Below are 26,492 nucleotides of genomic sequence, written 5' to 3'. Positions count from 1 at the left end.
GGGACAAAATGGTGGGAAATTGTGAGGGGACGAGGAGAAAGGGAAGCCATGAAGGGAGAAAATGTCAGGAAATTGTGAGGGGACAGGGAGAAGGGAAGACATGAGGGAACAAAATGGTGGGAAATTGTGGGGGGACAGGGAAAAGGGAAGCCATGAGGGGACAAAATGGTGGGAAATTGTGGGGGGACAGGGAGAAGGGAAGCCATGAGGGGACAAAATGGCGGGAGCCATGAGGGAACAAGGAGAAGGGAAGCCATGAGGGGAGGAAACACTGAGAAATTGTGAAGAGACAAAATGGTGGAAAACTGTGAGGAGACAGGGAAAAGGGAAGCCATGAGGGGACAAAATGGGGGAAAACTGTGAGGAGACAGGGAAAAGGGAAGCCATGACGGGACAAAATGGTGGGAAAACTGTGAGGGGACAGGGAAAAGGGAAGCCATGACGGGACAAAATGGTAAAAACTGTGAGGGGACAGGGAGAAGGGAAGCCATGAGGGGACAAAATGGTGGAAAACTGTGAGGGGACAGGGAGAAGGGAAGCCATGAGGGGACAAAATGGTGGAAAATTGTGAGGGGACGAGGAGAAGGGAAGCCATGAGGGGACAAAATGGTGGAAAACTATGAGGGAGAAGGGAGAAAGGGAAGCCATGAGGGGACAAAATGGTGGAAAATTGTGAGGGAGAAGGGAGAAGGGAAGCCATGACGGGACAAAATGGTGAAAACTGTGTGGGGACAGGAAGAAAGGGAAGCCATGACGGGACAAAATGGTGGAAAACTGTGAGGGGACAGGGAGAAGGGAAGCCATGACGGGACAAAATGGTGGAAAACTGTGAGGGGATGAGGAGAAGGGAAGCCATGAGGGGACAAAATGGTGGAAAACTGTGAGGGGACAGGGAAAAGGTAAACCATGAAGGGAGAAAATGGGGGAAAACTGAGCGGGCAAAATGGCCGGATCCCTGAGAAAATGATGGGAGCTGTGAAGGGAGAGGAAGGAGATGGAAAAGCGGGAGACCATGAAAGGATGGAATGAAGAGAAACCAGGAAAGGAGCCATAAAGGCACAGGGCGAAGGGAAGCCATAATGGGGGGAAAAGGCGGGAAAATGTGAGGGGAGGAAAAAGGCGGGAAAACGTGAGGGGGGAAAAAAGGCGGGAAAAGGTGAGGGGAGGAAAAAGGCGGGAAAACGTGAGGGGAGGAAAAAGGCGGGAAAACGTGAGGGGAAAAAAGGCGGGAAAACGTGAGGGGAGGAAAAAAGGCGGGAAAACGTGAGGGGAAAAAAGGCGGGAAAATGTGAGGGAAAAAAGGCGGGAAAATGTGAGGGGAGGAAAAAAGGCGGGAAAACGTGAGGGGAGGAAAAAGGCGGGAAAACGTGAAGGAAAAAAGGCGGGAAAATGTGAGGGGAGGAAAAAAGGCGGGAAAACGTGAGGGGAAAAAGGCGGGAAAACGTGAGGGGGGAAAAAAGGCGGGAAAAGGTGAGGGGAGGAAAAAGGCGGGAAAACGTGAGGGGAGGGAAAAAGGCGGGAAAACGTGAGGGGAAAAAAGGCGGGAAAATGTGAGGGAAAAAAGGCGGGAAAATGTGAGGGGAGGAAAAAAGGCGGGAAAACGTGAGGGGAGGAAAAAGGCGGGAAAACGTGAGGGGAAAAAAGGCGGGAAAATGTGAGGGAAAAAAGGCGGGAAAATGTGAGGGGAGGAAAAAAGGCGGGAAAACGTGAGGGGAGGAAAAAGGCGGGAAAACGTGAGGGGAGGAAAAATGTGAGGGGAGAAGCTTTGGGGTCACTTATGGGGCAGAGCCAGGATCTGTGGGGTGGCCCCTGCCCTGCCCCTCGCCAACGCATTAATTAACACCTCGTTAACGCACTCTTTAATCAGTCATTTATTCGTTTCCAGCTGCGGGACCCTCGGTGGAACAGGTGAGGGATCTATGGGGCAGGTGAGGGAGCTGTGGGGCAGGGGAGGCCTCTGTGGGGCAGCTGATGGGTTTTGCCCAGGTGAGGCAATTTGTAGAACAGGTGAGGGCTCCGTGGGGCAGGTGAGGGTCCCGCTGTGGGCCAGGTGTGGGTCAGTAGTTGCCGCGCTCCTGCCGGAAGCCGCCCCGCCGCAGGTACCCGTCGCCCTTGCGGTATCCGCCATCTTTCTGGTCTGGAGGGAGAGGTGGACAGGTGAGAGCGGGGCGGGGCTCAGGCGTGCCCAGGTGTGCCCAGGTACCCCTCAGGTGTGCCCAGGTATCCCCAGGTGGACCCCAGACACCTCCACCTTCCCCCAGGTGTACCCCAGAGTAACCCAGGTGTGTTCCGGTGTGTCCCACCCGCTCAGGTGTGTCCAGGTGTGCTCAGGTGTGTCCAGGTGTGCCCAGGTATCCCTCAGGTGTGCCCCAGCTCCATCCCACCACCCCCAAGCGTATCCCTGAGAACCCCACGTGTATCCGGGCGCGCCCAGGTGTGCCCCAGGTGTGCCCAGGTGTGCCCCAGGTATGTCCCTGGTGTATCCAGGAGTGCCCCAGGTGTGCCCAGGTGTATCCAGGTGTGCCCCAGGTGTGTTCCAGGTGTGCCCCAGGTGTATCCAGGTGTGCCCCAGGTGTATCCAAGTGTACCCCAGGTGTATCCAGGTGCGCCCCAGGTGTATCCAGATGTATCCAGGTGTGCCCCAGGTGTGCCCAGGTGTATCCAGGTGTGCCCCAGGTGTATCCAGATGTATCCAGGTGTGCCCCAGGTGTGCCCAGGTGTGCCCCAGGTATGATCAGGTGTGCCCCAAGTGTGCCCAGGTGTATCCAGGTGTGCCCCAGGTGTATCCAGGTGTGTCCAGGTGTCCCCAGGTGTGCTCACCTCTGAAGTACCCCCCGTAGGCGCCCTGCCGCTGGTCCAGCACCCGCTCGTTGTTCTCCACCAGGTTCCCCAACTTCTCGGCCAACTGCAGCGCCAGGTTCTGCGTGGCCGTCGGCTCCGTCCGGTGCATCATCACCGTGGCCGTGGGCTGGTCCAGCGAGGCCTGCAGGTGCGCACAGGTGAGCCTCACCTGTGCTGCAGGTAACCCCAAAAACCCCACCTGAAATTGCCCCAAAAGGACCCAAAACCTGGCCAAAATCACCCCAAAATGTCTCCATTGGGGATTCACCATCGTCATGGCGGCCATGGGCTCATCCAGCAGGTGCGCACAGGTGAGCCTCACCTGTGCTACAGGTAACCCCCAAAACCCCACCTGAGATCCCACCAAAACTGCCCCAAACCTGGCCAAAATCACCCCAAAATGGCTCAATTTGGGCTTCTCCATCATCATGGCGGCCATGGGCTCATCCAGCAGGTGCGCACAGGTGAGGGTCACCTGTGCTGCAGGTAACCCCCAAAAACCCCACCTGAAATTGCCCCAAAAGGACCCAAAACCTGGCCAAAATCACCCCAAAATGGCTCCACTGGGGATTCACCATCGTCATGGCGGCCATGGGCTCATCCTGCAGGTGTGCACAGGTGAGCCTCACCTGTGCTGCAGGTGACTCCCAAAACCCCACCTGAGATCCCACCAGAACTGCCCCAAACGTGGCCAAAATCACCCCAAAATGGCTCAATTTGGGCTTCTCCATCATCATGGTGGCCATGGGCTCATCCAGTGAGGTCTAAAGGTGTGCACAGGTGAGGCTCACCTGTGCTGCAGGTAACCCCCAAAACCCCACCTGAAATTGCCCCAAAAGGACCCAAAGTGGCCCCAGACGGGGTCTCCCATTCCAACGTGGCTCTGGGACAGGCTTGAGGCGTGGCCAGGTGAGACACGCCCTCACCTGTCTGCACAGGTAACCCCAAAACTGCCCCGACTTGACTCCAAATTGACCTGAAATCACCCAAATTGACCCAAAATCAGCCCCTCCCAGGTGAGGCCACACCTGGGCACAGCTGGGACCACAGAGATAAAACCACACCTGGGCACAGGTGGGACCACAGAGATAAAACCACACCTGGGCACAGGTGAGGCCACACCTGGTCACCACTGAAACCACACCTGGCCACAGGTGAGATTACACCTAGGCACAGATGGTCACAGGTGTGGCCACACCTGGGCACAGGTGAGACCATACAGGTGAGGCCACACAGGTGAGAGCATACCTGGGCACATATGCCCCCATACCTGGGTACAGGTGAGACCACACAGATAAGACCACACCTGGGCACATATGCCACCACACCTGGGCACAGGTGAGACCACACAGGTGAGACCACACCTGGGTATAAATGAGACCACGCAGGTGAGACCACCCAGGTGCGGGCACACCTGGGCGCAGGTGAGACCACGCAGATAAGACCGCACCTTTGCGCAGGTGCGGGCACACAGGTGAGACCACGCAGGTGCGGGCACACCCGTGCGCAGGTGAGACCACACAGGTGTGGGCACACAGGTGAGACCACGCAGGTGCGGGCACACCCGTGCGCAGGTGAGACCACGCAGGTGTGGGCACACAGGTGAGACCCTGCAGGCGCGCAGGTGCGGGCACACCTGGGCACAGGTGAGACCCGGCAGGCGCGGGCACACCTGGGCACAGGTGAGACCCCACAGGCGCGGGCACACCTGGGCGCAGGTGCGGGCACACAGGTGAGACCACGCAGGTGCGGGCACACAGGTGAGACCCCACAGGCGCGCAGGTGCGGGCACACCTGGGCACAGGTGAGACCACGCAGGTGCAGGCACACCTGGGCACAGGCGCAGGCACACCTGGGCACAGGTGTGACCCCGCAGGCGCGGGCACACAGGTGAGACCAGGCAGGCGCGGGCACACCTGGGCACAGGTGAGACCACACAGGTGCGGGCACACCCGGGCACAGATGAGACCACACAGGTGAGACCAGGCAGGTGTGGGCACACCTGGGTATAAATGAGACCACGCAGGTGAGACCAGGCAGGTGTGGGCACACCCGCGCGCAGGTGCGGGCACACCCGGTGCGGGCACACAGGTGAGACCCGGCAGGTGCGGGCACACCTGGGCACAGGTGAGACCACACAGGTGAGACCACGCAGGTGAGACCACGCAGGTGCGGGCACACTCGGGCACAGGCGCGGGCACACCTGGGCACAGGTGAGACCAGGCAGGCGCGGGCACACCTGGGCACAGGCGCGGGCACACCTGGGCACAGGTGAGACCCGGCAGGCGCCAGCACACCCGGGCACAGGCGCGGGCACACCTGGGCACAGGCGCGGGCACACCTGGGCACAGGCGCAGGCACACCTGGGCACAGGTGAGACCACGCAGGTGCGGGCACACCTGGGCACAGGTGCGGGCACACAGGTGAGACCGGGCAGGTGCGGGCACACCTGGGCACAGGCGCGGGCACACCTGGGCACAGGTGAGACCAGGCAGGCGCGGGCACACCTGGGCACAGGCGCGGGCACACCTGGGCACAGGTGAGACCCGGCAGGCGCCAGCACACCCGGGCACAGGCGCGGGCACACCTGGGCACAGGCGCGGGCACACCTGGGCACAGGCGCAGGCACACCTGGGCACAGGTGAGACCACGCAGGTGCGGGCACACCTGGGCACAGGTGCGGGCACACAGGTGAGACCGGGCAGGTGCGGGCACACCTGGGCACAGGCGCGGGCACACCTGGGCACAGGTGAGACCAGGCAGGTGCGGGCACACCTGGGCACAGGCGCGGGCACACCTGGGCACAGGCGCGGGCACACCTGCGCACAGGCGTGGGCACACCTGGGCACAGGTGCGACCCGGCAGGTGCGGGCACAGAGGTGCGACCCGGCAGGCGCGGGCACACCTGGGCACAGGCGCGGGCACACCTGGGCACAGGTGGGACCCGGCAGGCGCGGGCCGAGCGCGCGCCGGCGCTCACCATGAGCTCCTCGTTGATGATCATCTTGCTGATGATGCCGTGCACCGTGGGCAGGTCCAGCTCAAACATGGCCGCCAGCGTCTCCATGCTGCCAATCGAGGTTCAGCCCTTTTTAACCAAAACCCGCGCTTCTTACCCCAAAACCCCCCCGCTTTTCCCTTCCAAAATTCACTTTTTTTGCACTTCAAACCTCAGGGTTCTTTTTATTTCGAAACATTCAAAAATTCCACGTTTTCCCCCGTCGGAATTCCCCATTTTGGGACTAAAAACTCACCGTTTTTACCTCAAAATTCCCCATTTTTTACCTCAAAATTCCCCGTTTTTCACTTCAAAATTCACCATTTTTCACCTCAAAATTCCCCATTTTTTTACGTCAAAATTCCCCGTTTTTTACTTCTAAAATCCCAGTTTTTTACCTCAAAATTCCCCGTTTTTTACGCCAAAATTCCCCAGTTTTTACATCTAAATTCCCCATTTTTTACGTCAAAATTCCTCATTTTTTACCTCAAAATTTCCTGTTTTTTACGCAAAAATTCCCCATTTTTTACGTCAAAATTCCCCATTTTTCACCTCAAAATTCCCCATTTTTTACGTCAAAATTCCCAATTTTTTTACGCCAAAATTCCCCATTTTTTACCTCAAAATTCCCCATTTTTCACTTCAAAATTCCCCATTTTTCGCCTCAAAACTCGCACTTTCCCACCCCCAAATCCCCCGTTTTTTCCTTCCAAATTCGCCGTTTTTTAACACCAAAATTCGCCGATTTTTTCCCGCGGAACTGGGGAGTTTTTTTACCCCGAAATTCCCGTTTTTTACCCCGAAATTCCCGTTTTTCAGCCCGAATTCCCAGTTTTTACCCCAAATTCCCGTTTTTTACCCCGAATTCCCGTTTTTTACCCCGAATTCCCGGTTTTTAGCCCGAAATTCCCGTTTTTTACCCCGAAATTCCCGTTTTTTACCCCGAATTCCCGTTTTTTACCCCGAAATTCCCGTTTTTTACCCCGAAATTCCCGTTTTTTAACCCCGAATTCCCCTTTTTTTACCCCAAATTCCCGGTTTTTACCCCGAAATTCCCGTTTTTTACCCCGAAATTCCCGTTTTTCAGCCCGAATTCCCGGTTTTTCCGCACCTGATGGAGTCGTAGACGCTGCTGTAGGTGAACAGGTACGTGCGCAGCGACTCCTCCTGGATCTTCCTGGGGGAGGGCACAGCGGGGTCACACCTGGGCACACCTGGGCACGCCCAAAATCCTAATTCCTGCCCCAAATTCCTTACCTGGGCACACCTGGGCACGCCCAAAATCCTAATTCCCTTACCTGGGCACACCTGGGCACACCCAAAATCCTAATTCCCTTACCTGGGCACACCTGGGCACACCTGGGCACGCCCAAACCCCCAAAATTCCCTTACCTGGGCACACCTGGGCACGCCCAAAATCCTAATTCCCTTACCTGGGCACACCTGGGCACGCCCAAAATCCTAATCCCCTTACCTGGGCACACCCGGGCACGCCCAAAATCCCTTACCTGGGCACACCTGGGCACGCCCAAAATCCTAATTCCTGCCCCAAAATCCCTTACCTGGGCACGCCTGGGCACGCCTGGGCACGCCCAAACCCCCAAAATTCCCTTACCTGGGCACACCTGGGCACGCCCAAAATCCTAATTCCCTTACCTGGGCACACCTGGGCATGCCCAAACCCCAAAACTCCCTTACCTGGGCACACCTGGGAACGCCCAAACCCCAAAATTCCCTTACCTTGGCACACCTGGGCACGCCCAAAATCCTAATTCCCTTACCTGGGCACACCTGGGCACACCCAAAATCCTAATTCCCTTACCTGGGCACACCTGGGCATGCCCAAACCCCAAAATTCCCTTACCTGGGCACACCTGGGCACACCTGGGAACGCCCAAACCCCAAAATTCCCTTACCTGGGCACACCTGGGCACACCTGGGCACGCCCAAACCCCCAAAATTCCCTTACCTGGGCACACCTGGGCACACCCAAAATCCTAATTCCTGCCCCAAAATCCCTTACCTGGGCACACCTGGGCACGCCCAAAATCCTAATTCCCTTACCTGGGCACACCTGGGCACACCTGGGCACGCCCAAAATCCTCCTTCCCTGCCCCAAAATATCCCGAAATCCCTTACCTGGGCACACCTGGGCACACCCAAACCCCAAAATTCTAATTTCCTGCCCCAAAATGGCCAAAATTCCCTTACCTGGGCACACCTGGGCACGCCCAAAATCCTAGTTCCTGCCCCAAAATTCCTTACCTGGGCACACCCGGGCACACCTGGGCACGCCCAAACCCCCAAAATTCCCTTACCTGGGCACACCTGGGCACACCTGGGCACACCTGGGCACGCCCAAACCCCAAAATTCCCTTACCTGGGCACACCTGGGAACGCCTGGGAACGCCCAAACCCCCAAAATTCTAATTTCCTGCCCCAAAATGGCCCCAAAATGGCCAAAATTCCCTTACCTGGGCACACCTGGGCACACCCGGGCACACCCAAAATTCTCGTTTCCTGCCCCAAAATGGCCAAAATTCCGTCACCTATTGAAACTTGTGCCCAGGTGGGACTCACTCACCTGAGACTCACCTGAGACTCACCTGAGGCTCACCTGGGCACCTCAAATCCTCATTTTTTACCCAAAACACCCCTAAAATCCTCCTAAAATCTCCCAAAAATCAACCAAAATGCCCCAAAATCCTCATTTCTCTTTACCTGGCCACACCTGTGCCCAGGTGGGACTCACCTGAGACTCACCTGGCACCTCAAATCCTCGTTTTTTACCCAAAACACCCCCAAAATCCTCCTAAAAACTCCCTAAAAACTCCCGAAAATCCCCCCAAAAACTCCCCAAAATCCCCCTAAAATCACCCAAAATCACCCAAAATTCTCCTTTCTCTTTACCTGGCCACACCTGTGCCCAGGTGGGACTCACCTGAGACTCACCTGGGCACCTCAAATCCGCGTTTTTTTACCCAAAATACCCCCAAAATCCTTCTAAAAATTGTCAAAAATCGCCCCAAAACTCCCAAAAACTCCCCAAAATCACCCAAAATGCCCCAAAATCACCCAAAATCACCCAAAATCCTCCTTTCTCTTTACCTGGCCACACCTGTGTCCGGGTGGGACTCACCTGAGACTCACCTGGGCACCTCAAATCCTCGATCTTTACCCAAAATACCCCCAAAATCCTTCTAAAAATTGTCAAAAATCACCCCAAAACTTCCGAAAATCACCCAAAATCCCCCCAAAACTCCCAAAAATCACCCAAAATCCTCCTTTCTCTTTACCTGGGCACACCTGTGCCGGGTGGACTCACCTGAGACTCACCTGGGCACCTCAAATCCTCGATCTTTACCCAAAATCCCCCCCAAAATCCTTCTCAAAACTCCCGAAAATCACCCCAAAAACTCCCGAGAATCAACCCAAAGCTCCACAAAATCACCCCAAATCACCCCAAAACCACCCAAATTCTTCACCTGGCCACACCTGCCCAGTTGGAACTCACCTGGGCATCTCAAATCCTCGATCTTTACCAAAAACACCCCCAAAATCCCCCTAAAAACTCCCTAAAAACTCATGAAAATCACCCAAAATCACCCAAAACGCCCCAAAATCACCCAAAATCCTCCTTTTTCTTTACCTGGCCACACCTGTTCCCAGGTGGGACTCACCTGAGACTCACCTGAGACTCACCTGGGCACCTCAAATCCTCGTTTTTTACCCCAAATCCCACCCCAAAGCCCCCTAAAATAATCCAAAATTGTCAAAAACTCACCAAAATGCCCCAAAATCCTCCTTTCTCTTGACCTGGGCACAACCTGTCCGGGTGGACTCACCTGACCAGCATGGCGCGCACCTGGTCGGCCTCGGGGAACAGGTCCCAGACTTTGCCGTTCATCTTCTCGTTGACCACGAAGCGGTGGCAGCGCCGCCAGTCGCACCGTCTTCATGGCCTTGGAGGCGGCCACCACGTGCTCCCGCATGGACTCGGGGGGACCTGGGCACGGGTGGGGCACAGGTGAGACACCTGGGCACAGGTGAGGCACCTGGGGAGAGGTGGGGCTGGAAAATCCCCGGTTTTGGGGGCAAAAAACGCCGGTTTTGGGCAAAAAAAATCAATTTTTGGAGGTTGGAAATGGAATTTTGGAGGTCAGAAGATGACCTGGGACAGGTGAGACACAGGTGGGACACAGGTGAGGCACCTGGGGACAGGTGAGACACCTGGGGGACAGGCGGGGCCTGGAAAAGCCACCAGTTTTGGGGCAAAAAAACGCCGGTTTTGGGGAAAAAAAAACCCAACTTTTTGGAGGTTGGAAATGGAATTTTGGAGGTCAGAAGACGACCTGGGACAGGTGAGACACCTGGAGACAGGTGAGGCATGGGTGAGACACAGGTGAGGCACCTGGGCACAGGCGGGGCCGGAAAATCCCCGGGTTTGGGGGAAAAAACGCCGGTTTTGGGCCAAAAAATATCAATTTTTTGGGGATGGAAATGGAATTTTGGAGGTCAGAAGATGACCTGGGGACAGGTGAGACACCTGGGACAGGTGGGACACAGGTGGGACACCTGGGCACAGGTGAGAGAATTTTCGGTGCAAAACCCCACCGACTTTGGGCAAAAAAGTTTTCATTTTTGGTGAAGAAACGGCAGCTTTGGGGAAAACGTTTCTGATTTCGGGTCTAAGGAAGCGACTCTGGGGTGAGGGACATCGAGAAGATCCCAAAGCTCCAAATTTGGGAGCGGAAGAACCAAACCGAGACCGAGCCGAGGTAATTGTGGACCTCAAGAACCCAATTTTGGGTCAAAATCCCTGGAATTTCGGTCAAAATCACCCCACATGGTCTGAGGAACCCCAAGAACATCTCAAACCCCCATTTTAAGAGCTAAAACCACCGAACCAAGGCCGAGTTAAGATAATTATGGACCTCAAGAAGCCGTTTTTGGGCCAAAACCCTGGAATTTTTGTCAAAATCACCCCACGTGGTCTGAGGAACCCCAAGAACATCTCGAACCCTCCATTTTAAGAGATAAAACCACCGAACCAAGGCCGAGTTACGATAATTACGGACCTCAAGAAGCCATTTTTGGGTCAAAATCCCTGGAATTTCGGTCAAAATCACCCCACGTGGTCTGAGGAACCCCCAAGAACATCTCAAACCCTCCATTTTAAGAGCTAAAACCCGCCGAACCAAGGCCGAGTTAAGATAACTACGGACCTCCAAACCCAACTCCCGACCTCAAATCCCCCAAAACCCCAACCCGAACCCTGGCGGTTCCTCGTCGAAACCCCCCTCGCCTCCGTTCCGCCCCCCGCCTCACCCAGCAGCGGCTGCCTCTCGCCGACGCGCAGCTGGTGGTGGAACTGCTTGCTGATCATCCTCCGGCGGGCGTCGAACTCGTGCGCCGCCATGTAGGGGATCTCCAGCAGCAGATGGCGGCCACCAGGTAGACGCACCTCGAGCAGCTCCCAGGTTGACGTGCATGTGGAAGGGCCACCTGGCGGCGCTTCTCCACCTTCTCCTGCTCGGCGTTGCGCTCCTGCAGGCTGCGCAGCAGCAGCCCCTGGCCCCAGGAGCTCCTTGGCGCGGCCGGAGCTCTGGATGTCCAGCAGCGCGTTGTGCGCGTCCTTGATCAGCCCCTGCCGGAAGGCGCAGATGCCCAGCTGGACCATGGTGCGGTTGTAGAGGATCTGCGGGGACAGGTGGGACACGGACAGGTGAGACAGGTGAGGAGAGATGGACAGGTGAGACATGGACAGGTGGGACATGGACAGGTGGGACATGGACAGGTGAGACATGGACAGGTGAGACATGGACAGGTGGGACAGTGGGACAGGTGACATCACACAGATGCCCAGCTGGACCATGGTGCGGTTGTAGAGGATCTGCGGGGACAGGTGGGACATGGACAGGTGAGGAGAGATGGACAGGTGAGACATGGACAGGTGAGACATGGACAGGTGAGACATGGACAGGTGAGACAGGTGAGGGATGGACAGGTGGGACATGGACAGGTGGGACATGGACAGGTGAGACAGGTGAGGGATGGACAGGTGAGGAGAGATGGACAGGTGAGACATGGACAGGTGAGACATGGACAGGTGGGACATGTGAGACAGGTGGGACATGGACAGGTGAGGGATGGACAGGTGAGACAGGTGACATCACACAGGTGCCCAGCTGGACCATGGTGCGGTTGTAGAGGATTTGCGGGGACAGGTGGGACAGGTGAGACAGGTGGGACATGGACAGGTGGGACATGGACAGGTGAGGCATGGACAGGTGAGGCATGGACAGGTGAGACATGGACAGGTGGGACATGGACAGGTGAGACATGGACAGGTGAGGCATGGACAGGTGGGACATGGACAGGTGAGACATGGACAGGTGAGGCATGGACAGGTGGGACATGGACAGGTGGGACATGGACAGGTGAGGCATGGACAGGTGGGACATGGACAGGTGGGACATGGACAGGTGAGACATGGACAGGTGAGACATGGACAGGTGGGACAGGTGGGACAGGTGACATCACACAGATGCCCAGCTGGACCATGGTGCGGTTGTAGAGGATCTGCGGGGACAGGTGGGACATGGACAGGTGAGGAGAGATGGACAGGTGAGACATGGACAGGTGAGACATGGACAGGTGAGACATGGACAGGTGAGACAGGTGAGGGATGGACAGGTGGGACATGGACAGGTGGGACATGGACAGGTGAGACAGGTGAGGGATGGACAGGTGAGGAGAGATGGACAGGTGAGACATGGACAGGTGAGACATGGACAGGTGGGACATGTGAGACAGGTGGGACATGGACAGGTGAGGGATGGACAGGTGAGACAGGTGACATCACACAGGTGCCCAGCTGGACCATGGTGCGGTTGTAGAGGATTTGCGGGGACAGGTGGGACAGGTGAGACAGGTGGGACATGGACAGGTGGGACATGGACAGGTGAGGCATGGACAGGTGAGGCATGGACAGGTGAGACATGGACAGGTGGGACATGGACAGGTGAGACATGGACAGGTGAGGCATGGACAGGTGGGACATGGACAGGTGAGACATGGACAGGTGAGGCATGGACAGGTGGGACATGGACAGGTGGGACATGGACAGGTGAGGCATGGACAGGTGGGACATGGACAGGTGGGACATGGACAGGTGAGACATGGACAGGTGAGACATGGACAGGTGGGACAGGTGGGACAGGTGACATCACACAGATGCCCAGCTGGACCATGGTGCGGTTGTAGAGGATCTGCGGGGACAGGTGGGACATGGACAGGTGAGGAGAGATGGACAGGTGAGACATGGACAGGTGAGACATGGACAGGTGAGACATGGACAGGTGAGACAGGTGAGGGATGGACAGGTGGGACATGGACAGGTGGGACATGGACAGGTGAGACAGGTGAGGGATGGACAGGTGAGGAGAGATGGACAGGTGAGACATGGACAGGTGAGACATGGACAGGTGGGACATGTGAGACAGGTGGGACATGGACAGGTGAGGGATGGACAGGTGAGACAGGTGACATCACACAGGTGCCCAGCTGGACCATGGTGCGGTTGTAGAGGATTTGCGGGGACAGGTGGGACAGGTGAGACAGGTGGGACATGGACAGGTGGGACATGGACAGGTGAGGCATGGACAGGTGAGGCATGGACAGGTGAGACATGGACAGGTGGGACATGGACAGGTGAGACATGGACAGGTGAGGCATGGACAGGTGGGACATGGACAGGTGGGACATGGACAGGTGAGGCATGGACAGGTGAGGCATGGACAGGTGAGGCATGGACAGGTGGGACATGGACAGGTGGGACATGGACAGGTGAGGCATGGACAGGTGGGACATGGACAGGTGAGGCATGGACAGGTGAGGCATGGACAGGTGGGACATGGACAGGTGAGATGTGGACAGGTGAGAGCAGGTGGGACAGGTATTTTATTTACCCACCCAGGTGTGTTTAACCCTTTGCCCGCCCAGGTGTGTTTAACCCTTTACCCGCCCAGGTGTGTTTAACCCTTTGCCCGCCCAGGTGCAGTTTTACCTGCCCAGGTGTGTTTAACCCTTTCCCCGCCCAGGTGTGGGTTTACCTGCACAGGTGTGTTTAACCCTTTGCCCGCCCAGGTGCAGGGTTTACCCACCCAGGTGTGTTTAACCCTTTACCCGCCCAGGTGTGTCCCTGTTCCCCCAGGTGTGTTTAACCCTTTACCTGCCCAGGTGTGTTTAACCCTTTCCCTGCCCAGGTGCGGGTTTACCTGCACAGGTGGGTTGGCGTGCTGGATGTTGTTCTGCAGGTGTGTCCCTGTTCCCCCAGGTGTGTTTAACCCTTTGCCCGCCCAAGTGCAGTTTTACCTGCCCAGGTGTGTTTAACCCTTTACCCACACAGGTGTGTTTAACCCTTTACCCACCCAGGTGTGTTTAACCCTTTCCCTGCCCAGGTGCGGGTTTACCTGCCCAGGTGTGTTTAACCCTTTCCCTGCCCAGGTGTGTTTAACCCTTTGCCCGCCCAGGTGCAGTTTTACCTGCCCATGTGTGTTTAACCCTTTACCCGCCCAGGCGTGTTTAACCCTTTCCCCGCCCAGGTGCGGGTTTACCTGCACAGGTGTGTTTAACCCTTTCCCCGCCCAGGTGCGGGTTTACCTGCACAGGTGGGTCGGCGTGCTGGATGTTGTCCTGCAGGTGTGACATCAGCATGAGGTCACGGGCGCGGTACCAGCGGCTGTGCAGGGCGTGGTGGTAGATGTGGCACAGGATGGCGCAGGTGCGGATCCGGTCCGTGCGGTCCTTGGCGTACACGAACCTGCGCGGGCGAGACAGGTGAGGCGCACACCTGGGCAGGTGAGGCGCACACCTGGGCAGGTGAGGCGCACACCTGGGCAGGTGAGGCGCACACCTGGGCAGGTGAGGCGCGCCCGGGCAGGCGCAAAAAAAAAAAACCCCGGAACTTCAACCCCAAAATCCTGAGAGTCGAGGGACAGGTGAGGCCCCAAAGCCAGGTGAGGACTTCTGCAGCAGGTGAGGCCCCTTCGGACACCTGAGGCACACCTGGGCAGGTGAGGCACACACCTGGACAGGTGAGAAACCCAAAACTCCCCCGAGATTTTAGGGACAGGTGAGGCACAAAGAGGACAGGTGAATGTGGCAGAGAATGGCTCAGGTGAGACAGGTGTGTCCCTGCCCCACCCAGGTGTGTCCCTGCCCCACCCAGGTGTGTCCAGGTGTGTCCTGACCCCACACAGGTGTGCCTGAACCCCACCCAGGTGTGTCCCTGCCCCACCCAGTTGTGGCTGAACCCCACCCAGGTGTGCCTGAACCCCATCCAGGTGTATCCAGGTGTGTCCTGACCCCATCCAGGTGTGCCCTGACCCCGCCCACCCGTGTCCCCACCCGTCCAGGTGGATCCAGGTGTGTCCTGAGCCCATCCAGGTGTGTCCCTGTCCCTCCTTCCCTCACCCAGGTGTGTCCTGACCCCGCCCACCCCGCGTCCCCACCCCTCCAGGTGTATCCCCAGGTGCGCCCTGACCCCGCCCACCCCTCCAGGTGTATCCAGGTGTGCTCTGACCCCATCCAGGTGTGTCCTGACCCCGCCCACCCCGTGTCCCCACCCCTCCAGGTGTTTCCCCAGGTGCGCCCTGACCCCGCCCACCCCTCCAGGTGTATCCAGGTGTGCTCTGACCTCATCCAGGTGTGTCCTGACCCCGCCCACCCCGTGTCCCCACCCCTCCAGGTGTATCCCCAGGTGTGCCCTGACCCCGCCCACCCCTCCAGGTGTATCCAGGTGTGCTCTAACCCCATCCAGGTGTGCTCTGACCCCATCCAGGTGTGTCCTGACCCCATCCAGGTGTGTCCAGGTGTGTCCCTGTCCCCCCTTCCCTCACCCAGGTGCGTCCTGACCCCGCCCACCCCTCCAGGTGTATCCAGGTGCGCCCTGACCCCGCCCACCCCTCCAGGTGTATCCAGGTGTGCTCTGACCCCGCCCACCCCTCCAGGTGTATCCAGGTGTGCTCTGACCCCGCCCACCCCTCCAGGTGTATCCAGGTGTGCTCTAACCCCATCCAGGTGTGCCCTGACCCCGCCCACCCCTCCAGGTGTATCCAGGTGTGCTCTAACCCCATCCAGGTGTGCTCTGACCCCGCCCACCCGCGTTCCCACCCCTCCAGGTGTATCCAGGTGTGCCCTGACCCCGCCCACCCCTCCAGGTGTATCCAGGTGCGCCCCTCACCTGCACAGCCTCTCCATCAACGCCTCCGAATCTTCGTCCTCTTCCTCCTCCTCCTTCACCTGCCCGTCCTGCTTCACCTGCCCGTCCTCCTTCACCTGCCCGTCCTCCTTCTCCTGCCCGTCCTCCTTCTCCTGCCCGTCCGGCCTCACCTGGCCGTCCCGCCTCACCTGGCCGGCCCCGCCCTTCCTGCGGGCGGCCTCGTAGTCGAACTTGTAGTAGGTGTGGAGCACGCGGAGCAGGTAAACGCGGCACAGCTCCTCGGGGCTGCCCTTGCCCTGCAGGTAACGCTGCAGGCGCGCGATGATGGCGCACACGCGGCCCTCGTCCTTCAGGTGCTCCACGTACTCTGCAAGGCACGCCTGGCTCACCTGCGGGCTCACCTGGCGGGCAGGTGAGGCCGAAAAACACGAAAAACAACCCAAAAAAACCAAAAAAAACCCCAAAAAAACAAAAAAAAACCCCACAAAAACCCCAAAAAAACCCCAAAAACACACAAAAAATCCCAGCCAGGTGAGCCCCAGGTGAGCTCCAGGTGAGCCCCAGGTGAGCCCCAGGTGAGCTCCAGTTCAGGACATGAATACTTCAGGTGCTCCACGTACTCTGCAAGGCACGCCTGGCTCACCTGGGAGCTCACCTGGCGGGCAGGTGAGACCGAAAAACCCAAAAAAACCCGAAAACCCCAAAAGAAAAACCCCAAAAAACCTAAAAACCATAAAATACCCCAGCCAGGTGAGCTCCAGTTCAGGACTCGAGACCTTCAGGTGCTCCACGTACTCTGCAAGGCACGCCTGGCTCACCTGCGGGCTCACCTGGCGGGCAGGTGAGACCAAAAAACACGAAAAAACCCGAAAAACCCCAAAAAACCCTAAAAAAAACCCAAAAAACCCCAGCCAGGTGAGCTCCAGTTCAGGACCCGAGACCTTCAGGTGCTCCACGTACTCTGCAAGGCACGCCTGGCTCACCTGGGAGCTCACCTGGCGGGCAGGTGAGACCGAAAAAACCCAAAAAACCCGAAAACCCCAAAAGAAAAACCCCAAAAAACCTAAAAACCATAAAATACCCCAGCCAGGTGAGCTCCAGTTCAGGACTCGAGACCTTCAGGTGCTCCACGTACTCTGCAAGGCACGCCTGGCTCACCTGGGGGCTCACCTGGCGGGCAGGTGAGACCGAAAAACACGAAAAAAACACGAAAAAACCCCAAAAAAACCCCAAAAAAAACCCCAAAAAAACCCAGCCAGGTGAGCTCCAGTCCAGGGTCTGGGACCTTCAGGTGCTCCAGGTGCTCTGCAAGGCACGCCTGGCTCACCTGCGGGCTCACCTGGCGGGCAGGTGAGGCCGAAAAACACGAAAAAAACCCGAAAAACCCAAAAAAAAACCCCCCAAAAAACCTAAAAACCATAAAATACCCCAGCCAGGTGAGCTCCAGTTCAGGACCCGAGACCTTCAGGTGCTCCACGTACTCTGCAAGGCACGCCTGGCTCACCTGCGGGCTCACCTGGCGGGCAGGTGAGGCCGAAAAACACGAAAAAAAACACGAAAACCCAAAAAAAAACCCAAAAAAAACCCCAAAAAAACCCAAAAAAAACCCCAAAAACCCCAGCCAGGTGAGCTCCAGGTGAGCTCCAGTTCGCTCCACGTACTCTGCAAGGCACGCCTGGCTCACCTGCGGGCTCACCTGGCGGACAGGTGAGACCGAAAAACCACGAAAAACCAAAAAAAACCCAAAAAAAACAAAAAAAAAAACCTAAAAAACCCCCAAAAAAACCCCCAAAAAACCCAAAAAAAACCCAGAAACCCCAGCCAGGTGAGCTCCAGGTGAGCTCCAGTTCAGGACCCGAGACCTTCAGGTGCTCCAGGTGCTCTGCAAGGCACGCCTGGCTCACCTGGGAGCTCACCTGGCGGGCAGGTGAGGCAGAAAAACACGAAAAACCAAAAAAAACCCCAAAAAAAACCCAAAAAACCACAAAAAAACCCCAAAAAAAACCCACAAAAAACCCAAAAACCCCAGCCAGGTGAGCTCCAGTCCAGGGTCTGGGACCTTCAGGTGCTCCACGTGCTCTGCAAGGCACGCCTGGCTCACCTGGGGGCTCACCTGGCGGACAGGTGAGACCGAAAAACACGAAAAAACCCGAAAACCCAAAAAAAACCCCCAAAAAAACAAAAAAAAAACCCCACAAAAACCCCAAAAAAACCCCAAAAACACACAAAAAATCCCAGCCAGGTGAGCTCCAGGTGAGCTCCAGTTCAGGGTCTGAGACCTTCAGGTGCTCCACGTACTCTGCAAGGCACGCCTGGCTCACCTGGGGGCTCACCTGGCGGGCAGGTGAGGCCGAAAAACACGAAAAAACCCGAAAAAAAACCCCAAAAACCACAAAAAACTCCCAAAAACCACAAAAAAATTACCCCCCAAAAATCCCCAAAACCCAAAAAAACTCAAAACCCAAAAAACCCCCAAAAACCCCCCAAAAAATCTCAAAAAAAACCCCCAAAAAAACCCCAAAAAACCCCAAAAGAACCCCAAAAACCACAAAAAAAAACCCAAAAACCCCAAACCCCCCCAAAAAACCCCAAAAAATCCGAAAAACCCCAAAAACCCCACAAAAAAAAACCCCAAAAACCCCCAAAAAACACAAAAAAAACCAAAAAACCCCCAAAAAAACCCCAAAAACATCCCAAAAAATCCCCAAAAAAACCCCAAAATATCCCAAAAAAACCCCACAAAAAATCCCCAAAAACATCCCAAAAAAATCCCCAAAAAACCCCAAAAACCCCAAAAAAAACCCCAAAAAACCCCAAAAACACCAAAAAACCACAAAAAAAAAACCCAAAAAAAACCCAAAAAACCCCAAAAAATCCCCAAAACCACACAAAAACTCAAAAAAAATCCCAAAAAAACCCCCCCAAAAAATCCCAAAAATTTTTGGGATTTTTTTGGGTTTCTTTTGGTTTTTTTTTTTTTTTTTGGGGTTTTTTGGGGATTTTTTCAGGATTTTTTTGGGACTTTTTTGGGGATTTTTGGGGTTTTTTTTGGGATTTTTCGGGATTTTTTGGGGTTTTTTTGGGATTTTTTGGGGTTTTTTTGGGATTTTTTGGGGGTTTTTTGGGATTTTTTGGGGGTTTTTTAGGTTTTTTTGGGATTTTTTCAGGATTTTTTTGGGACTTTTTTGGGATTTTTTGGGGTTTTTTTGGGATTTTTTGGGGTTTTTTTTTAGTTTTTTGGGGGGTTTTTTTGGGATGTTTTCAGGATTTTTTTGGGGATTTTTTGGGGGTTTTTTTGGGATTTTTGGGGGGATTTTTTGGGATTTTTTTGTGGATTTTTTCAGGATTTTTTTGGAGATTTTTTGGGATTTTTGGGGGGATTTTTTGGGATTTTTTGTGGATTTTTTTAGGATTTTTTGGGATTTTTTGGGACCCGCGGGGCCGGACCCACCCTGGGAGTGGGGGTCGGTGTTCTGCATGATCTTGGTGAACTCCTCGTCCATGCGCTCCACCAGCGTCAGGACGCAGCCGCGCACCCGGAACGGCTGGAAGGGACCCCGAAACCACCCCAAAATCAGCCAAAATCACCCCAAAATCAGCCCGAAACCACCCCAAAATCACCCAAAATTACCCCAAAAATCACCCCCAAGTGACCCCAAAATCACCCCAAAATCACCCCAAAATTACCCCAAAATTACCCTGAAATCACCCCAAAATCAGCCCAAAATCACCCCAAAATCACCCCAAAATCACCCCAAAATTACCCCAAAATTACCCTGAAATCACCCCAAAATCAGCCCAAAATCACCCCAAAATGACCCCGAAATCACCCCAAAATTACCCCAAAATTACCCTGAAATCACCCCAAAATCAGCCCAAAATCACCCCAAAATGACCCCGAAATCACCCCAAAATCAACCAAAATTACCCCAAAATTACCCCGAAATCACCCCAAAATTACCCCGAAATCACCCCAAAAATTACCAAAAATCACCTCAAAATAACCCCAAAATTACCCCAAAATCAGCCTGAAATCACCCCAAAATGACCCTGAAATCACCCCAAAATGACCCCGAAATCACCCCAAAAGTCACCCCAAAATTACCCTGAAATCACCCCAAAATCAGCCCGAAATCACCCCAAAAATCACCCAAAATTACCCCAAAATTACCCCGAAATCACCCCAAAATTACCCCAAAACTCACCCAAAAGTGACCCCAAAAATCACCCCAAAAATAGCCCAAAATTACCCCAAAATGACCCCGAAACCACCCCAAAATCAGCCAAAATCACCCCAAAATGACCCCGAAACCACCCCAAAACCACCCCAAAATTACCCCAAAAATCACCCCCAAATCACCCCAAAATTACCCCAAAACTCACCCAAAAGTGACCCCAAAATGACCCCAAAAATCACCCCAAAAATAGCCCAAAATTACCCCAAAATGACCCCGAAACCACCCCAAAATCAGCCAAAATCACCCCAAAATGACCCCGAAACCACCCCAAAATCACCCCAAAAATCACCCCCAAATCACCCCAAAATCACCCCAAAATGACCCCGAAATCACCCCAAAAATCACCCCAAGATCACCCCGAAATCACCCCAAAATCACCCCAAAATGACCCCGAAACCACCCCAAAAATCACCCAAAATTACCCCAAAATCACCCCAAAATTACCCCAAAATCAGCCTGAAATCACCCCAAAATCATCAGCCTGAAATCACCCCAAAATCAGCCTGAAATCACCCCAAAATGACCCCGAAATCACCCCAAAAATCACCCCAAAATTACCCCAAAAGTACCCCCGAAATTACCCCAAAATCACCCCAAAATTACCCCAAAATCACCCCAAAAATCACCCAAAAGTGACCCCAAAATCACCCAAAAATCACCCAAAAATGACCCCTAAAGCGACCCAAAAATTACCCCAAAATGACCCCAAAAATCACCCCAAAAATCACCCAAAATTACCCCAAAAGAACCCCGAAATTACCCCAAAATCAGCCTGAAATCACCCCAAAAATCACCCCAAAATGACCCCAAAATCACCCCAAAAATCACCCAAAATGACCCCAAAAGTACCCCGAAATTACCCCAAAATCAGCCTGAAATCACCCCAAAAATCACCTAAAATTGACCCCAAAATGACCCCAAAAATCACCCCAAAAATAGCCCAAAAGTGACCCCAAAATGACCCCAGAAATCACCCCCAATTACCCTAAAATCACCCCAAAATCACCCCAAAAATCACTCAAAAGGGACCCCAAAATGACTGCAAAATTACCCCAAAAATTACCCCAAAATCACCCCAAAATCACCCAAAAGTGACCCCAAAAATCACCCCAAAATCCCCCCAAAAATCACCCCAAAATGACCTCAACATCACCCCAACACTACCCCAAAATGACCCCAAAATCACCCCAAAAATTACCCAAAAATTACCCCAAAATGACCCCAAAATCACCCAAAAATTACCCCAAAATCACCCAAAAATTACCCCAAAATGACCCCCAAAATCACCCCAAAAATCACCCAAAAGTGACCTCAAAAATCACCCCAAAATCAGCCCGAGATCAGCCCAAAATCAGCCCAAAAATCACCCAAAATTACCCCAAAATTACCCCAAAACCCCAAAATGACCCCAAAAGTGACCCCACACCCCATAAGTGACCCCATAGGTGCCCCATAGGTGCCCCCACACCCCATAGGTGCCCCATAGGTGACCCCACACCCCATAGGTGCCCCCATAGGTGCCCCATAGGTGCCCCACAGGTGCCCCATAGGTGCCCACCTGCTCGGGGTTGCTGAGGTTCTCCGACTCCTCCCAAACCCCACAAGTGACCCCATAGGTGCCCCATAGGTGCCCCATAGGTGACCCCATAGGTGCCCCACAGGTGCCCCATAGGTGCCCACCTGCTCGGGGTTGCTGAGGTTCTCCGACTCCTCCAGGACGTTCTCGCCCACGAAGATCTCGGGGTGGGCAAAGAGCAGCTCCAGGAGCTCCTCGATGCAGCCCAGGCAGCGCTGCCACAGCTCCGGCTGGGGGACAGAACCCTATGGATTTACCCTATAGATCTGACCCTATGGATCTGACCCTAGAGATCCACCCTATGGATCCACCCTGACCCCACAGATCCTGTGTGCCCCACGGATCCCAGTCCTGACCCCACGGATCAGCCCAGGCAGCGCTGCCACAGCTCCGGCTGGGGGAGAGGATCGACCCTATAGATCTGACCCTATAGATCCACCCTATGGATCCACCCCGACCCCACGGATCCCAGTCCTGACCCCACGGATCAGCCCAGGCAGCGCTGCCACAGCTCCGGCTGGGGGACAGAACCAACCCTATGGATCTGACCCCTATAGATCTGACCCTAGAGATCTGACCCTATGGATTTACCCTATAGATCTGACCCTATGGATCTGACCCTATGGATCCACCCTGACCCCATAGATCCTGTGTGCCCCATAGATCCCAGTCCTGACCCCACGGATCAGCCCAGGCAGCGCTGCCACAGCTCCGGCTGGGGGACAGAACCCTATGGATTTACCCTATAGATCCACCCTGCCCTATAGATCTGACCCTATAGATCCACCCTATGGATCCACCCCGACCCCACGGATCCCAGTCCTGACCCCACGGATCAGCCCAGGCAGCGCTGCCACAGCTCCGGCTGGGGGACAGAACCCTATGGATTTACCCTATAGATCCACCCTGCCCTATAGATCTGACCCTATAGATCCACCCTATGGATCCACCCCGACCCCACGGATCCCAGTCCTGACCCCACGGATCAGCCCAGGCAGCGCTGCCACAGCTCCGGCTGGGGGACAGAACCCTATAGATTTACCCTATAGATCTGATCCTATAGATCTGACCCTATAGATCTGACCCTACGGATCCACCCTATGGATCCATCCCGACCCCACGGATCCCAATCCTGACCCCACGGATCAGCCCAGGCAGCGCTGCCACAGCTCCGGCTGGGGGAGAGGATCCACCCTATAGATTTACCCTATAGATCTGACCCTATAGATCTGACCCTAGAGATCCACCCTGCCCTAGAGATCCTGTCTGTCCATTTCCCCCCATTTTTTCCCCATTTTTTCCCCATTTTTAACCCATTTTAACCCATTATTAACCCATTTTCCACCCATTTTTCACCCCATTTTTAACCCATTTCTCACCCATTCCTCACCCATTTTTAACCCTTTTTAAACCCATTTTTTCCCCATTTCTCACCCATTTTTAACCCATTCCTCACCCATTTTTCCCCATTTTCCCCCCCATTTTTAGCCCATTTTCCCCCATTTTTAGCCCATTTTCCCCCCGTTTTTCTCCCATTTTTTGTTATTTTTTTTCCCCGTTTTTTCCCCGTTTTCGGCCCCGTTTCTCACCTTCATGTCGGCGGCCAGGTTGGGGTTGTAGTCCCAAAAAACCCAAATTAATTCAATTTCTCACCCAATTTTAACCCGTTTTTTCCCCATTTCTCACCCATTTTTAACCCATTCCTCACCCATTTTTCCCCATTTTTCCCCCATTTTTAGCCCATTTTCCCCCGTTTTTCTCCCATTTTTTGTTGTGTTTTTTCCCCGTTTTTCCCCGTTTTTTCCCCGTTTTCGGCCCCGTTTCTCACCTTCATGTAGGCGGCCAGGTTGGGGTTGTAGTCGTAGAGCGAGGCCACGATGTTGAATTTGATTTTCAGCTCCAGGGGCACGCCCAGCTCGTGCTCGTGGGCCACGGCCACCAGGTGCTGCAGCAGCTCGATCTGCGCCGCCCTGCGGGGACAAAAACTCGATCTGCGCCGCCCTGCGGGGGCAAAAACTCGATCTGCGCCGCCCTGCGGGGACAAAAACTCGATCTGCGCCGCCCTGCGGGGACAAAAACTCGATCTGCGCCGCCCTGCGGGGACAAAAACTCGATCTGCGCCGCCCTGCGGGGGCAAAAACTCGATCTGCGCCGCCCTGCGGGGACAAAAACTCGATCTGCGCCGCCCTGGCGGGGACAAAAACTCGATCTGCGCCGCCCTGCGGGGGCAAAAACTCGATCTGCGCCGCCCTGCGGGGGCAAAAACTCGATCTGCGCCGCCCTGCGGGGACAAAAACTCGATCTGCGCCGCCCTGCGGGGACAAAAACTCGATCTGCGCCGCCCTGCGGGGACAAAAACTCGATCTGCGCCGCCCTGCGGGGACAAAAACTCGATCTGCGCCGCCCTGCGGGGACAAAAACTCGATCTGCGCCGCCCTGCGGGGGCAAAAACTCGATCTGCGCCGCCCTGCGGGGACAAAAACTCGATCTGCGCCGCCCTGCGGGGACAAAAACTCCATCTGCGCCGCCCTGCGGGGACAAAAACTCGATCTGCGCCGCCCTGCGGGGACAAAAACTCGATCTGCGCCGCCCTGCGGGGGCAAAAAACTCGATCTGCGCCGCCCTGCGGGGACAAAAACTCCATCTGCGCCGCCCTGCAGGGACAAAAACTCCATCTGCGCCGCCTGCGGGGACAAAAACTCGATCTGCGCCGCCCTGCGGGGACAAAAACTCGATCTGCGCCGCCCTGCGGGGGCAAAAACTCCATCTGCGCCGCCCTGCGGGGACAAAAACTCGATCTGCGCCGCCCTGCGGGGACAAAAACTCGATCTGCGCCGCCCTGCGGGGACAAAAACTCGATCTGCGCCGCCCTGCGGGCGCCGACCGGCGCGGCCCGGGACGCCGGAAGACGTCAAACCCCGGCGCCGGGGGGAACTTGGGGATTTTGGGGTGAATTTTGGGATTTGGGGGTGAATTTTGGGATTTGGGGGTGAATTTTGGGGGATTTTGGGGGATTTGGGGGTGAATTTTGGGGGATTTAGAGGAGAATATGGGGGATTTGGGGGTGAATTTCAGGGATTTTGGGGTGAATTTAGGAGGATTTTGAGGGATTTAGGGGTGAATTCGGGGATTTGGGGGTGAATTTTGGGGGTTTTGGGGTGAATTTTGGGGATTTAGGGGTGAATTTTGGGGGGATTTTGGGGGGATTTAGGGGTGAATTTTGGGGATTTTGGGGTGAATTTTGGGGTGAATTTTGGGGGATTTTGGGGATTTATGGGTGAATTTTGGGGGATTTAGGGGTGAATTCTGGGATTTTGGGGTGAATTTTCAGGAATTTGGGGGTGAATTTTGGGGGATTTAGGGGTGAATTTTGGGGGATTTGGGGGTGAATTTTGGGGGATTTTGGGGAGAATTTTGGAGGATTTTGGGGTGAATTTTGGGGGATTTTGGAGCAAAATTTGGGGGATTTAGAGGTGAATATGGGGGATTTTGGGGTGAATTCTGGGGGATTTGGGGGTGAATTTTGGGGGGATTTAGAGGAGAATATGGGGATTTGAGGGTGAATTTTGGGGGATTTGGGGGTGAATTTTGGGATTTGGGGGTGAATTCTGGGGATTTAGGGGTGAATTCTGGGATTTTGGGGCCAATTTTCTGGGATTTTGGGGTGAATTTCAGGGATTTGGGGGTGAATTTTGGGATTTGGGGGTGAATTCTGGGGATTTTGGGGTGAATTTTGGGGATTTTGGGGGTGAATTTTGGGGGATTTGGGGTGAATTTTGAGGGATTTTGGAGCGAATTTTGGGGGATTTAGGGGTGAATCTCAGGGATTTAGGGGTGAATTTTGGGGGATTTTGGGGAATTTTGGGGCGGATTTTGGGGGATTTAGGGGTGAATTTTCAGGGATTTTGGGGTGAATTTTGGGGGATTTTGGGGAATTTTGGGGCGGATTTTGGGGGATTTAGGGGTGAATTTTCAGGGATTTTGGGGTGAATTTTGGGGGATTTGGGGGTGAATTTGGGGATTTGGGGGTGAATTCGGGGGATTTGGGGTGAATTTGGGGGATTTTGGGGTGAATTTTGGGGGATTTGGGGGTGAACTTTCAGGGATTTAGGGGTGAATTCTGGGATTTTGGGGTGAATTGTGGGGGATTTAGGGGTGAATTTTGGGGAGAATCTGGGGGATTTTGGGGTAATTACAGGGGGATTTTGGGGTATTTCCAGGGGGATTTTGGAGCAAAATTTGGGGGATTTTGGGGTGAATTTAGGGGGGATTTAGGGGTGAATTCTGGGATTTTGGGGTGAATTTCAGGGATTGGGGGGTGAATTTTGGGGGATTTAGGGGTGAATTTAGGGGATTTAGGGGTGAATTTTGGGGGATTTTGGGGTGAATTCTGGGATTTTGGGGTGAACTTTTAGGGATTTTTGGGGCGGATTTTGAGGGATTCCGAGGAGAATTTTAGGGTGAATTTTGGGGGATTTTGGGGTGAATTTTCAGGGATTTTGGGGTGAATTCTGGGGGATTTTGGGGGATTTAGGGGTGAATTTTGGGGGATTTTGGGGGATTTAGGGGTGAATTTTGGGGGATTTAGAGGAGAATATGGGGGATTTGAGGGTG

General features: G+C 54.8%; 1 protein-coding gene across 1 annotated transcript; it reads right to left on the bottom strand.

The window, feature by feature from the left end:
- Positions 1-2,004: 2,004 nt before the first annotated feature.
- Positions 2,005-24,522, bottom strand: LOC137466339 (eukaryotic translation initiation factor 3 subunit C-like). Its single transcript, XM_068178100.1, is given in 15 exon segments — positions 2,005-2,137; positions 2,821-2,983; positions 5,822-5,909; positions 6,951-7,016; positions 9,685-9,788; positions 9,790-9,845; positions 11,168-11,315; positions 11,317-11,340; positions 11,342-11,416; positions 11,418-11,537; positions 14,504-14,663; positions 16,086-16,431; positions 19,516-19,609; positions 21,983-22,108; positions 23,707-24,522. Coding segments are annotated over 15 exon segments (2,466 nt in total). The 3' UTR covers positions 2,005-2,057.
- Between the last annotated feature and the right edge of the window lie 1,970 nt (positions 24,523-26,492).

The sequence above is a fragment of the Anomalospiza imberbis genome, unplaced genomic scaffold, assembly GCF_031753505.1.
Source record: "Anomalospiza imberbis isolate Cuckoo-Finch-1a 21T00152 unplaced genomic scaffold, ASM3175350v1 scaffold_177, whole genome shotgun sequence".
Taxonomy (NCBI): Eukaryota; Metazoa; Chordata; class Aves; order Passeriformes; family Viduidae; genus Anomalospiza; species Anomalospiza imberbis.
The sequence above is the reverse complement of the archived record's forward strand: the minus strand, read 5'-3'. Positions and strand labels throughout refer to the sequence as shown.